Source organism: Narcine bancroftii, chromosome 6 (genome assembly GCF_036971445.1).
Source record: "Narcine bancroftii isolate sNarBan1 chromosome 6, sNarBan1.hap1, whole genome shotgun sequence".
Taxonomy (NCBI): Eukaryota; Metazoa; Chordata; class Chondrichthyes; order Torpediniformes; family Narcinidae; genus Narcine; species Narcine bancroftii.
In genome coordinates this window covers 27,923,333-27,937,059 of record NC_091474.1, presented here as the reverse complement: position 1 = coordinate 27,937,059, position 13,727 = coordinate 27,923,333, and the positions used below count along the sequence as shown (strand labels likewise).

General features: G+C 46.1%; 1 protein-coding gene across 11 annotated transcripts in view; it reads left to right on the top strand.

Moving 5' to 3' along the window:
- The window catches only part of LOC138735878 (death-inducer obliterator 1-like), a 144,722-nt gene extending 132,102 nt beyond the window's left edge, over window positions 1–12,620 (top strand). For all 11 annotated transcript variants that reach the window (XM_069884428.1, XM_069884430.1, XM_069884426.1 and 8 more), the window contains one exon: window positions 9,127–12,620. In XM_069884428.1, coding sequence (XP_069740529.1) covers window positions 9,127–11,366 — 2,240 coding nt within the window. In that variant the 3' untranslated portion in view covers window positions 11,367–12,620. The remainder of the gene's footprint in view (window positions 1–9,126) is intronic.
- Window positions 12,621–13,727: the final 1,107 nt, after the last annotated feature.

The window sequence follows — 13,727 nt, the reverse complement described above, 5'->3', positions numbered from 1 at the left end:
ATAATTTTTTTTATCATTTACAGGTATTTTGGAAATGTAGATGAAATTGTTGATGCACTATTGCCCTGCGGGTTAAACGGCCAGCAATGCAGAGTGACTAGAGTCACATTTTGCAAGACTCTTTAAACCACTTGCCTCTGCTTTCATTGCCATTGAATGGAATACTAATGGGTTTGAACTTGTCAGCTCAAATGCAAGTCAAATGCCAAAATACTGGTAGGATATTGTTCATTCACAAAATTGACCTCATTTCTGATGATCTTCACAATACCAATGAATCAAAAATAATCACAGAAATATAATGTGCTACCTGACTCTATTAATTTTGTGCCTTTTATGAGATTTAGCAGTAAATTGGAGAATTTAATCCCTAAGCTAGTCCAATATAAATATCTTTTGATGATGTAATGATACCCTATTTCTAAATTGAGATGTGTCACACAATCAAAATGGAATGATATTTTAGCTTTAAGAACTTTGGCTTTCTTTCTTTCTTTAATGATCCCATCCTTTGTTGCCCATTTCATTAGCAAATACACATCCCATTGTGTATATGATACAAAATGTTGCCAACATGGTGGCAAAACCGCATATGCAAAGATTGATCTCCATGATGGTGAGCATTTGGAACCTCTGAGTTTCTGAAAACCCAGGACATGAATCAGGTATCCAATCACACTCATCATTCAGTACCTTCCCAGCACTAACATGCGGTCATTACCTGTTCTATATCAACAATGTAATTTGGCTGTGAATGTACTCAAGTCTTTGTCAGATTTTTGGAAGTTCCCTAACAGTTGAGCAACAGTGAAACTGTAATTACAACTTTTTTTTCTTCTCATCCCCTGCTTCATTTGCACTCCAGCTTAATTTTAGACAGCAGAATGTAATTAAAGACACTGTCCATTTCTATTTATTGTAGATTGGAGTGTCTCCAGTGTTGGCTGTTTTTGCGTTAATGTCGAAGGTGTTATAGGTTAGAGGTGTAAGAAGCTGTTAAAGCTTGTATACCAACAATGATCAGAAACTCATGTTGCGGTTAATGTTTCTAGGACATTATATATACTTCTGCAATGAAATATCATAATTGAGACATACAACATGAAATCAGGCACTGAGTCCATTCCAGCCATTAAACAATCATTATTATTAATCATTTTTAACTCTCCACACATTTCCACTCTCCCATCAGTTTCTACCACTCACAGAATTTACAATGACTGATCAGCCTACCAAATTGTCTTTGGTATATGGGACAAACCAGAGCAACCAGAAGAAATCCACGCTGTCGCAGGGAGAACATGCAAGCTCCATCCAGACTTCACCGACGATCAAGATGGAACCTGCTGAATGGAGCTGCGAGATAGAACCTGTGCTGGCTATGCTTTTGCGTCACTCTAATAGCATGCTTACAACACACATCTTAGAGCAGTTCTTAAAATAAGTTTTTGCAAAAATAGTGGAACCATGAAGTAATATGATGTATAACTAGCTCCTGGCTGTACAGATGAGAGAATTTGTGAGAACTGGGGAGATAGGGTCATTAGAGGATTAAATTGAATCTCACAGCAAATGGCTGAGTAATATTGACAGCGAGGATCTCCTGTTAGTGCATAGCATGCCCTGTAACTGTTGTTCATCAGGCAACAGGGAAACTTCCATTGGTGTTCATTCAAAGTCTTTGTTCCCGAGTAAGTGCTTGTGAATGAGGGCAGGAATGTAGGATATCATTCACCCAGAAATGTCTATGTATTCACCAGTGCTGGAGGGCAGCCAGACCAGAAAGAGTATTTTTGATTCTCTTAACACGGTACCCCAGCTAATTCATAAAACCCAGGAGAAGTCCTAAATTAAATGTAAATTATGTTTGTTTATTTAGACATGCAGCATAGTAACAAACAATTTCAGCCCACGATCCAATGCTGCCCATAAGCTTTTGAAGGGTGGGAGGAAACCTTTGCAGATACTGAGAGAATGGATAAATTTCTTATAGATAGCACCAGATTCGAACCAAGTTGCGGGTGCTGTAACAGCATTGCGCTAACCAGGCTGCCTCTGTCCTGGGATTTGAAAGGACAAAAATTGGCATTGATAGATATTGTGTTGTGGGTAAAGTTAATTCAATGAATCAGGGTAATAACCCATGAAAATATTGTTCCATAGGTAAAAATAGAGGTTATATGTTCAATCTCATTCCATAATGAAGTCACTAAGGCCCGTAGGTGAAACTTTTGAAAATCATAATGAAGTCACTAAGGCCCGTAGGTGAAACTTTTGAAAATCATAATGAAGTCACTAAGGCCCGTAGGTGAAACTTCTGAAAATCACTTTAGGAATAACATTTGTACAGCTCCACTCCAAATAAATTTGAGATAATTTGATGAAATAAGTCAAGATGCCCCTCTCAGTTCCTGTAGATTCATGAAATAGTTAGATTTCAGCCATTAAGAGCAGAAGCCCCTGAATTAATTGTATTTGATCTCTGATCTTAGGCAGACAACTGAGTTACAACAGTTGCCAGGAATCAAATAGTTCTTGCTACTGCTCTCTATGCAGCCATGTTGACAATACCCACTCTGTTCACACTCAGAGGCACGAGTGTTCTAGGATTTATCTGGCACATTGAGTAGCATCTCTAACCCTTGTTTTATCATGAATATAGTGAGAATACAGAAAGTTGACTTTTTTTTTCCACAACAAATTAAATTATAGAACAGTGCACAGAGGTTAAGTGGGGAAGTGGGCATTTGACAGATTTCATTTGGATTTAAATCTAACTTTTTCAAACTAAGGTACATTTTCTTTAAAAAAATTAATCAAAATGAGTAATATGGTAGAACTTCATTGTAACCTCAGATTATTGAAAATACTTAATGAACGGGTTCTTTAGAACAGTCGTTAGAAAGTGAAGCTGAGACTCCTTGTGTGCCGCAAGACCTTGACGGTATTCAGGCATCGGCTGGTAGGTGGCAAGGAGTATTTGTACCAGAAGTCCAGGCAATGACCATCTCCTCAGAGTTCAACTGCCAATCACTGACATTCAGTGGCACAACCAACATCAAGTCTCCCACCATTGACCAGAAATCAACTGGACCAGCCACATCAACATTCTGGCTACAAGAACATGTCAGAGGCAGGATATCCTGAAGCAAGTGACTCACCTCCAAGGCACGTCAGGAACATGATGGAATACTCTTCACCCGTCTGGATCAGCACAGTACCAAAAACACTGAAGAAACTCTAAACCACTCAGGACAAAGCAGCCTGCTTGACTGGTGCCCGTCCATCACATTCATTACCTCCAACTCTGGAACACTCTTGACTGCAATGTGCACCAGGTATAAAATTTACTGCAGTTATGGGCCCAGGTTTCTCCAACAGCTCCACCCAAACCTACAAACTTGATCAAGGACAAGGGCAGCAGGAGTGAGAGCACCACTGATGTCTCACACCCTGATTTGGAAATACATCTCTGGATTATGGTGGTTGGATCTAAATCCACAAATTTCTAAGCAGCAGTACGTTGAGCACTTTTTCCAGAAATACAGCGATTGAAGAAAGTGACCGAAGAGAAGTAGAGATGGCGATCAAATATAGGCCTTGCTAGTGATACCCAGATCCCAAAAATGAACTTTAAATAATATTTTCTAAATTATTAGGTCACTGGCCCACCCTACCAATGACTTAGGAAATAACTTATCTGTTGGTTGAGGGAGGAAGTTGATTGAAGGATGAAAACTTTGCTCCCCTTTGAAGAGCTCCCTTGGATCTTTCCACATCCACTTTAACCTATGGAAGTCAGATACTAAATGTACATGAGAGAGGGATTTCCTACCGCTGCATGGTCAGGTCACCAGGATTAACCCATTGGCTTTTGGAGTAGATTCAAATGTTCAAACTTCACAGGGACAAGAGTGCAACCAACTGTAGCTTCTTTAGATTTTTGATAATAGAATTTAATCTTCCCAAACCAACAATTGCTTCCCCTGATGTGCAATATTTTAAAGTTAAGCTTTTTTCTCCATTTCAAAACTAGCTTTGAATTTTATTACACTGTAAACTTCCTTGGCATTAGATTTTACTAATCTTCATTGAGACAACCAGACACTTTGGGTTTGTTTCCATTCATTACAACTGAATCTGTCCGTTTCTAGTATATCTAAAGACTTATGTTGATAACGTTAATATTTGGTTACAGCTAGTTCTGAATAAGCAAACATGGTTAGTTACAGCTAAGCAACTCTGGTCCTTTGGGTCTGTAAGCCAGTTATAAAGAAACACGTTATAAAATTTTGTCCAAAATGAGTTGTGAGGGAAGGTGGCAGAACCAGGGACAACCTGCTTCACACGGAATATCGTGTACGGATTTAGAGAATAGGTGTTGAAAGGATTGTTTTGCCTCATGTCCTACGAGTCAATATTGAAATGTTGGTTTAACAAAACAGTTTCGAGTTTAACCAAATAGATTTCGCAAACGAGCATTCATTTTCCAGCTCGATCCAGATTGCATCGCTGTTTCACTTTAATATGTGACCTGCTCCCACATCCCCGTGTCCCTGTGCATGAAGTTCTCTTCGGAATTCTATTCGCTCACTGCCTCTCTCACCTCTGCCACCACCTCTCCTTTCTTTCGAAAGCGTCAAAACATCTCTCGGGTTATTCGTTTTATCTTCCCTGCGTGTGTGCCTAGATGTAAAGCGTTTGAGTCAATTCGCTAGATTTAAGGAGTGATATTAGACTTGACTAGGATGTTTTTAAGAAAGAGCATTAGAAGTAAATTCAATAACGTTAATAGTGAATTTGGTAGGTACTTGGCCAAAGTTTTGAGGAAAGATCCGTGGTGATGGGGCCAATTGGAGACCCCTCGCCCCTGTGATTCTGAAGGTTCGCCTGCCCTGGAATCTTCTGATCAAACCTAAAAAAAATGTGATTAATTCAGCACTAAAAGGGGATCTCTCGGCGTTGTGGGGCCATCGTTTATATGTTCTGCGTGGCCGGAAAGCGCATGAAGGAGCACTGAGTAGACGGAAAGGAATGGATGCTTGCAAGCGGTGTGAGGTCGCCGCTATCTGCCTCTTTTTAAAAAAAAGGTTCAACATAATGGAATTCTACAATTTCTGGCGGCTATTTTGTAAGTAAGAAAGGGAGGTGTGGAATGTGGCTGAGGAGGAGAGTCGCTGATTCAGTAGCAAGGGAGTGCATTCGTGAGCTGAGTTGTTCGCGAACGTTCATTGAGGCCACATCTTTGATTTATCGGGAAGCGCAGTTTCTTTGTAACATTCAGCTAATTGGTTCTTTCACCCAAAGTCCCACTAGTCCGTATATTCTCCCTCCGCAGGAGATCGCCAACTCCACCCTGTCGGCCTCCATTGCTGACTTGGAGGCATTGATATATCTCTCAGCCCATAACATTGCATCCCAATCGTTTGCCACTCCGTTTTTTCCCCCATTGAACTGGGCATTCCCTTTTTGTTTCCAAGGCTCCTCCTGAAGGTGCGTTCCTTCTTCGCCAATCTATATTTAAGTAAAACTGATCCCACAGACTCCAGGACTGGGGAAAGCCACATGGGACCATTCGGCCCGCGGTACGTGTGCTGGCTTTTTGAAGAACTTTTTAATTCCACCTCCTCTGTCCAGAATTTTATAATTTACCCTTCCCAACTATTTATAGAGTTGATTTTGGAATGCCGTTAGAGTGGTTGTGATATATTTTGAGCAAAACTACCCGCCCTGTATTTTTTAAATTTTATTATTTTTTTAAATTTACTTTTTATTTCATGTTTTAAAATTTTAATTTAATTTTTAATTAACTTTTTTTTAATTATTTTTCTTTCTTTAAATTTAGACATACAGCACAGTAACACACCATTCCGGCCCACGAGTCCGTGCCGCCTAATTTACACCCAATTAACCTACAAATCCGGTTCGTTTCGAACGGTGGGAGGAAATCGGAGCCCCGGGGAAACCCCACGTAGATATAAGGAGAACGTACAAACTCCTTACAGACAGCGCGGGATTCGAATCCATGTCACGAATGCTGGCGCTGAAATAGGCTATCAATAAATATTCTTCCCTCCCCTCTCTTCATGACAAAGTTTACGTTTCTTATCATCTCCCTCTTCCTCACCCCTGACTCAAGGAAACTTTCGCACAGCCTGGGTCGTGTAAGGGGTGTGTATCAAAATTCCGCAGCAACGGCCATTCGGTCCATCAACGACACGAATCTATATACCAACACTTAGCTCATTGGCCTGTGTCTTTCCACCTAAAGGTGCTGGTGTAAATACTGAATTGTAAGAGCAGCTATCACCTCTACCAAAGGATGCGCTAAAATCGGGGCACAGCAGTTACCTTGCTGACAGTGGGAGGAGCGTGAGTGTCGCCTTTATCCAATAGCGTCATAACGCAAGAGCCGAATTTAGTGGGGTTGGAAATGTGCTAAAGTTTGTCAGCTTGTGCCACTCGATATTAATGCAAAACGATTGTAGCGGTGGGTTGATTTGTGTGCGGGCCCCTGCTGGGGTAACGGAGTGAAGGAGGGGGGTTAGTAATATGTGGGAGACCTGTCTCTGGTGTTGTGGGTGTCGCTATATTATGGCAGTTCTCAACCTTTTCCTTTCCATTCACATACCATCTTAACTAATCCCTTACTGACCACAGAGTACCTATGGCATAGGTCCAGGGGTTAGTAAGGTATGTGAGTGGAAAGAAGGTTGAGAACAACTGACTTAAGGGGTAGGAAAGCATTTCGTAATATTGTTTACCATGTAGGAGATCCCAGTTCTCGTCAATGTCCTGACCTCTGCCTGTCTAGTTTTCCACCCATCGTTTATTGGTTACCTGCTCACCTGAGACGGCATCATCTTCTCGGCCGCAGGCAGACTCTTTGTGGCAAGGCTCTGGTGAAGAATGGTGTGGGAGATTGTCGCCTTACCCTCCCCGTGCCCGACCAGGGGTGCTGAGGCCAGCTGCTGCTCCGTTGATGCGCGCCTGGAAATCAACCTTGAACTTACCAGGTGATTGGCACCAAATGCGCTGTCAGTTATCTCATTTCCAGGCCTGGCGGGGTCCACTCGCTCCCGCGACCTTTTCTCTGACCCATTGGGAGGAGGAGCGGAGATTGGGGGGGGTGGGGGGGAATAGAGATGGGAAGGAAGGTGTCACGATAATTTTAATGTTTCTCCCTTTAGGAGAGAGGCTGGGGCAGGTTTGACCAAACCAAATGTAGACATAATGCTAACTTGATAGTCATGAACTAGATGGGCCGAAGGGCCTGATCCACGCTGTGTGCCAGATTGCTCAACTCCTTGCTCCCAAGACCACGACCAACTGACCTTCCAAAATGATGCGGAGGGTGGGAGTGCAGTTCTGGTGGGAAGAGGTTGAATCGTCACAGTGAATGTGACGTGGAGTACCAATGGTACTCCATCTTTTTTTTCCCACTCACATCCCACCATAAGTACTCCAATGCTAACTCCTTAAGTAAGGGGTTACTTAAGGTGGCGTGTGAGTGAGGAAAAAAGGTTGAGAACCACTGGATGTAGAAGCTGACTGTTCCTTACTGTGTGTTCAATGTTGGACCTTCTCTTGGGTTCCTGCAATGCCACTACCGGCCATCTCCGAGCCCATGCACTCAGCACTTTTTTTTTAACAACGTCGTCATTGGCTGTAAAGCAGGATGGTTTTGGTGAGGAAAGGCCCAACAATGAAGAATTCTACCTTATTTACAGAGCTCCTAAAGAGAGGTCAGCCCTCCACATAATTGACTGCTGGATGGTGAGTTGATTTCTTCTTCGACGGTTTTATTTTTATTGGAGCTAAGAAACACTTAGATCCAGGGGTTCTCTTTCATCATTCCAGTCCACATTCCGTCGACTTTGGATAAGAATCGCCGCCGGGGGAACCCTTACCCTTTCGCCATAGGAGACTCCAGCCCACCCATCGAACAAGGGAAGGAATGGTGACTTCGATATGAAGACTCGCCCAAAACGACACTGAAACCTTCCAATCAGTTTGTACCAAATCGTTACACTTTGGAGTTGAAGACCAGCTTGGGACCGTTAACTTCAAATCGTTTCTCTAGGTGTTGATGACCGATGTCAGTCTTTGAGTTGGAGCAATCCCAAACTTTACATTGGATGCTGAGATCATCTCTGCTGCATGTCTGGGGATTTCGGTGGGAGCAACAATCCAGAGTTCCACTGTAAATTGGATATTAAGTCTGTGCACACTTCCCCTCCCCTCCGTTTATTCGTTCGCACCCTTCTCCTTTCGCTCCCCTCCTCCTTTCTCCATCCTCTCTGTTATTTTGTAAAGTTCTCCACTCTTCGTCATTTGGATAGATGTCCATAAGATGCAAGGCGGAATGTTTTTCCAAGATGACTTTGGGCGCTTTGGATCTTATTGTGATAACTGACAGTTTGTACACTGATAGAATGGATGAATAAATTGTAAGTCGTGTTTAATATTGGCTGCAAACCTTAACCTCGCATTCATGCTTTCTCTGTAAAAAAAAATTTCCAAGAACTGTTGGTTTGGACATTATAATTTGGTAACTTTATTTGGAGCGATTGGCTCAATCGGAATGATTTGATAGTTCGGGTTCGAGTGCACTCTGCTGAGGGAATGCTGGCGAGGTGTGCTGGGACGATTCTCCTGTTCTTTTTCTTGTCCTGCCTTGGTGGCAGTTACTCCCCGTATTGCATTCCCGTTTCTGCGCGTATTAACGAAAACCTATTCCAAATACTGAAACCGCGTTGTGGTTTGTAAAATCAGGGTGCAGTGAGTACAGGTGCCACAAGGTTCGCAGCACCAGGTTCAGGAACAGCTGTTACCCCTCCACCCTGAGACTCCTCAACAACAAACTCAACCCAGAGCCTCATTTAAGGACTTTTACTAGTGCACCATTTTTAAAATTCTCTCTTTTGCACAGGTTGTTTACATTTCTTTATCTGTTTATATTTCTATGCTGTGTACATTTTTTTTCCCACTAGCAATAAGTGGTAATTCTGCCTCGTCCCCAGGGAAAAAAGAATCTCGGGGTTGTATGGGATGTATGTACTCTGACAATAGGTTTGTAGGCGAGAAGTCCCCGGTTGATCGTGCCTTTCTTTTTGTCTCCTGCAGGCATGGAAAAGAACCGACCCAATCTCATCCTGGGACTCGTCATCCGGCAGAAGGGCAAGCGGCGCCAGCAGGATCCCGAGCCCGCAAGTGTGACGGAGCCCGAGAAAGGAGAGCCTGCGGCGTCGGAAGAGAAGCGAAGTCGGCTCACCGTCCAAGAGGAGATGGAGGTGCAACGTTACACCGTGCCGGTGATCAGAGATAGCAAGACTCCCAAAGTACATACTTCGTTCGGTGAGCCGGTCACTTCCACCCCTCCCCCGGTTTCCCCGCCGGCCGAGCCCCGGGGGGAATTGGCCCCAGCCACGGGCAGCGGCAGCGCCGCCGCCTCAGTGCAACCGTCGGCCGGCGCCAACGCCACTGCTGCGGCCGGCAGCGCCGGTACCCCTCTCCAGCACATCCTGAAGACTCTCTTTGGCGGAAAGAAGCCTTTTGAAAAAGCCAAAGACACGGCCGACTCTGCGGGCTCCACGCCTGAGCCGGAGACGGGCGCCTCCTCCATCCCACTCCTCGATCCCATTGTGCAGCAGTTCGGGCAACTGCGGGAGGACAAGGCGGGACCCGAAGTGGAGGACAAGGCGGGGCCCGAGGTGGAGGACGACGATAACCGGCCGTACGACCCGGAGGAAGAGTATAAACCGGAGGCCGAGAAGGTCTACGACCTGGAGGATGCCTACGACCCAGCCGACGAGACTATCTTGGAGGAAGCTATGGTGCCAATGAGCGCCCCTTCCGCTCCATCACTGGACTCCAAGAACAACGGCCCAGCCACTGAGCTCTACTTGCCTCCCATGGCTCCTACCTCGTCCCTCCAGGAGCAACAGAAGATGCTGGACACCCTGAACAAGCAGATTGAAGAGCACACCCGGCAGGTGGAAGAGCAGGAAGAGGCGTTGAGGCAGCAGAGGGCGGCGGTCGGCGTTTCCATGGCTTGTTTCTCCGTCTCGGATGCACTGATGTCTCCGCCGCCCAAACCCTCCTACAAGCCCGAGGTGTTCGAGGTAACGGATGCAGCCACAAGCCAGGGCTCTGGCGCAGATCCCGCCGCCCCCTCAGGGCCATCGCAAGTAATTGATCAGCGCCGGGACCCTCGGCAGGCGGCCGTGAGGAGAGCAGCCCCTGCTCAACCGTCCGGCATGCGGACCCAGGCCACGGCAGAAAGTGCTGCCGAGCAGCCCCACATCGCCCCGTCCTCCAGTCCCAGGCTGCAGGAAGCGGCACCCATCGAAGGAGCCGGTCTTCCCCAGGCTGAACGAGATGTCCGAGCCTCCTCTGGTAACTCGGTGCAGCCGCTGGTCTCAGTGGAAGCAACGCCGGAGCCGGCGGTGTCCGCACCCCAGCCTCTGCCCGCCATGGAGCAGGCTCAGGGGGCACAGCCCGTGTCCAAGGGTCTCCTCCCCACTCCCACGCTGCCTCCCCTCATGGGAGCCCCGTATGCCGGCGACCGCTGCTTCCCCTCGCCTCCCCTTGGGAACCCGCAGGACAACTTCCATCCCTCCAACATGCAGCAGGGGATGAGTTCCTTCCCCAACTTCCACCATCCCAACCACAACCAACCTTTCGATCGAGACTTCAACCGACCCTCGTTCCAACATCCGAAGCACTTCCCCCGAGGAGGACCCGCGCCCATGTACCGCTTCCAGGCCCAAGCCACCCCGGGATTCGGGAACCATTCACCGTCCCAGCATGGACCGGCCCCTGGCAACGCGCCAGGTCAATTCTCGGAGCCCGAGGCGCAGAGAACAGGAGGGATGCAACCCGATTCCCGGGACCGAGAAAGGTCCAGGGCTCACCCAGGGAGGCCGCGCGATAGGCAAGACGTTGGGCCCCACGACCGGTTCGGATCGGACCGAGCAGACAACCGCTACCCGGCGGATCGCTTCCGCAGAGGGCCGGATAACAGACGGAGAGAGCGAGATTATGGGCGGCCCTGGGACCGGGAGAGAGACCGGTCGTGGAACCGAGATCGAGAATGGGACAGGAACCGGGATCGGGACAGGAGCAAGAACCGGGACCGAGAGCACGAGAGAGAACGGGACCGCTACCGGAGGAGAGAGCGAGATAAAGGCAGGGAGAGGAGCAGAGACCGGGAGAGGAGCAGAGACCGGGAGCGGGGCAGGGAGCGAGAGCACGACAGAGGAAAGGAAGTCAGAAGCAGGGAGAGAGAGGGCAAAGCCGAGGCGGAGGACAGCAAAAGAGCAACGTCTGAAACCGGACCTCCCAATGCCAAACCCGAATCGTGAGGAGTAGCGAGTATTTCAGGATCTGCCCTCGCAAGCCATGGTAGAGACTGAGTGACTGAGGTTGTAACTTGGCAGCGAGGACGGCCTTGGACTGAACACCCGGGCTTGGAGCGGATGAAGACAACCTGGGTTCCAGAGGACCGGTTTGTCACCGAAACAGTCTCTGCACCGGATCCAACCAGATTTTCGCACCTTTTTACACTTTTATCAGACAATGGTTGTAGATTTTAAAGGCCTCAGGCTGATCCAGTCATTTTTTTTGTGAACTATTCTGATATTCTTAGTGAACATACGCAGGCTCTTTTGGATACAGATGAGTTTAGTTCCAAAGCAGCCGCTGAAATGTTTTAACATTATGGAGGCGCTTATCCCCTCCCCCCCCCCCCCACCCGTCCCTCCACCTACGGTGTAGATGTGTGGGTTCCAGTCTCCCGGAGGGACACCTGCGGCCGTGACGCCGCTACCTCTGGCTTGAAGGGGAAGGGTTATGCGGTGAGCTGCAGAACTAATTCCACTGGGAACCTCGATGCATCTTGGGGTCTTTTCCTCCTTTGAGTTTAATGAGGGCAATGCAGGGGAGGGGTGAAGGGCGCCGAGTCTGACTCAATTAGTCAATGGTGTTTTTGTGATGGTTGCTGATGTGACTTCAGCCGTGGGTTAGAGAAGGTGAGGGCACCCAGTCCCTTCCCACCCACCCTTCACCTCGAGGACAACTTTCCGGAGATGTTCCGACCGATCATTAAATTCAGGAAATCTGTTTTTTTTGTGTGTGTTTTGAAACGTCTGCTCCTATAAGGAAAGCTCAGGTTTAAAAAAAACTGGAAGTTAGTGAAAGGGGTGTAGGTCATGTTTGAGATTTGGTTTGTAAACTTCCATGAAAAGTCGATTTCAGCTGTCCACACTAGTAAATCGGAGGCTCTTATCCTATCCTGCGTGTCTTTCCTTTCCCCTCCAAATAAAAACCTTGGAATCTTAAAATTTCTATCATTGGAAAATGAGGACTGTTTATCGTCAATACGCGATGGGTTTTTTTTTGCTAATTTTTACTATCTTCAGATTTGGATTAGCGCCCGGCTCCACCAGTTCAGAAACCTGGCCTAAGGGCACACACTACTTGCATCTTTTTACGTGTTAATGAAGCCAACAGACTTTATCACTGGATGTAAAGGCGGACTTGGCCGGCCTTGATTTACGTACGGGGCTTAAAAGTGAAATGTACAGTATATAATAAAATACAAATCACAATTTAAAGAATGACGTGGTCTGTTTTTACTCTTGTGGTGTTGAATTAATTTACTTACATTAGATTTTTCGGAGCAGGTGAGGGCACCCAGTCCCTTCCCACCCACTTTGGATAGGATGGGTCTAGACCAGTGGTTCTCAACTTTTTTTCCCACTGACAAACCACCTTAAGTAATCCCTAACACCTTAAGTAATCCTTTGCCATGAATGATCCGTGGTTACTAAGGGATTGCTTAAGTTGGTATGTGAGTGGAAAGAAAAGGTTTGAAGATCAATGGTTTAAATGCAGCCGTGATATTGATTATCATTTAGGCCATAACTATTTTGATCAACGATAATCTTTAAATGTTTAATTAGCGTGGGTGGGACACTGTGGGCAAGTTGGGCCGAAGACCCTGTTTCCATGCATGTTTGTCCATACCTTGATGAAGAGCTCAAATCCAAAACATTGGTTATGTATTTTTATCTTTGCTGTTTGACCTGCTGAGTTCCTGCAGCATTATGTTTTTATTTAAAATTATAAAATTGAATTTTGAATCTGAGTGTAATTTTATAGGTCATTAAGAAGTCTGTCTTATGGGAGCTCATTTTGGAAATCCAATCCTAACCATTAACAAAAGTGTTTGAAAAGACCACTGAAAAGTCTGAGAGATTTACTGCTGTAGGAAAGCTATTGCCTGCTATTTTAAACATCTGGCCTTTTTTTTGGCAAGTGGATGTTCTGTCTTTGAGTGTATTTAAGCCAGAGATTGATAGATTCTTGATTAACCAGGACATCAAAGGTTATGGGGAGAAGGCCAGGCAGTGGGGCACAGAGGGAAAGTGGATCAGCTCATGATTGAATGGTGGGGCAGACTCAATGGGCTAAATGGTCTATTACTGTTCTTGTGTCTTGTGAAGTTTACTGTGCTAGAGATTTGACCACTTGGTGCTTATATAAAACTGATTACATGAAAAATATCCTGTCTTCATACATCATAGAATGGGATGGGAACTGCTCCAACCAAAGACACAAGAAACTGCAGAGGATGGTGTATGCAGCTCAAGCTGTGACACAACCAACCCCTCCATCAACTCCAGCCACATTTTTGGGAATGCTACCAATATATTACAGGAGTT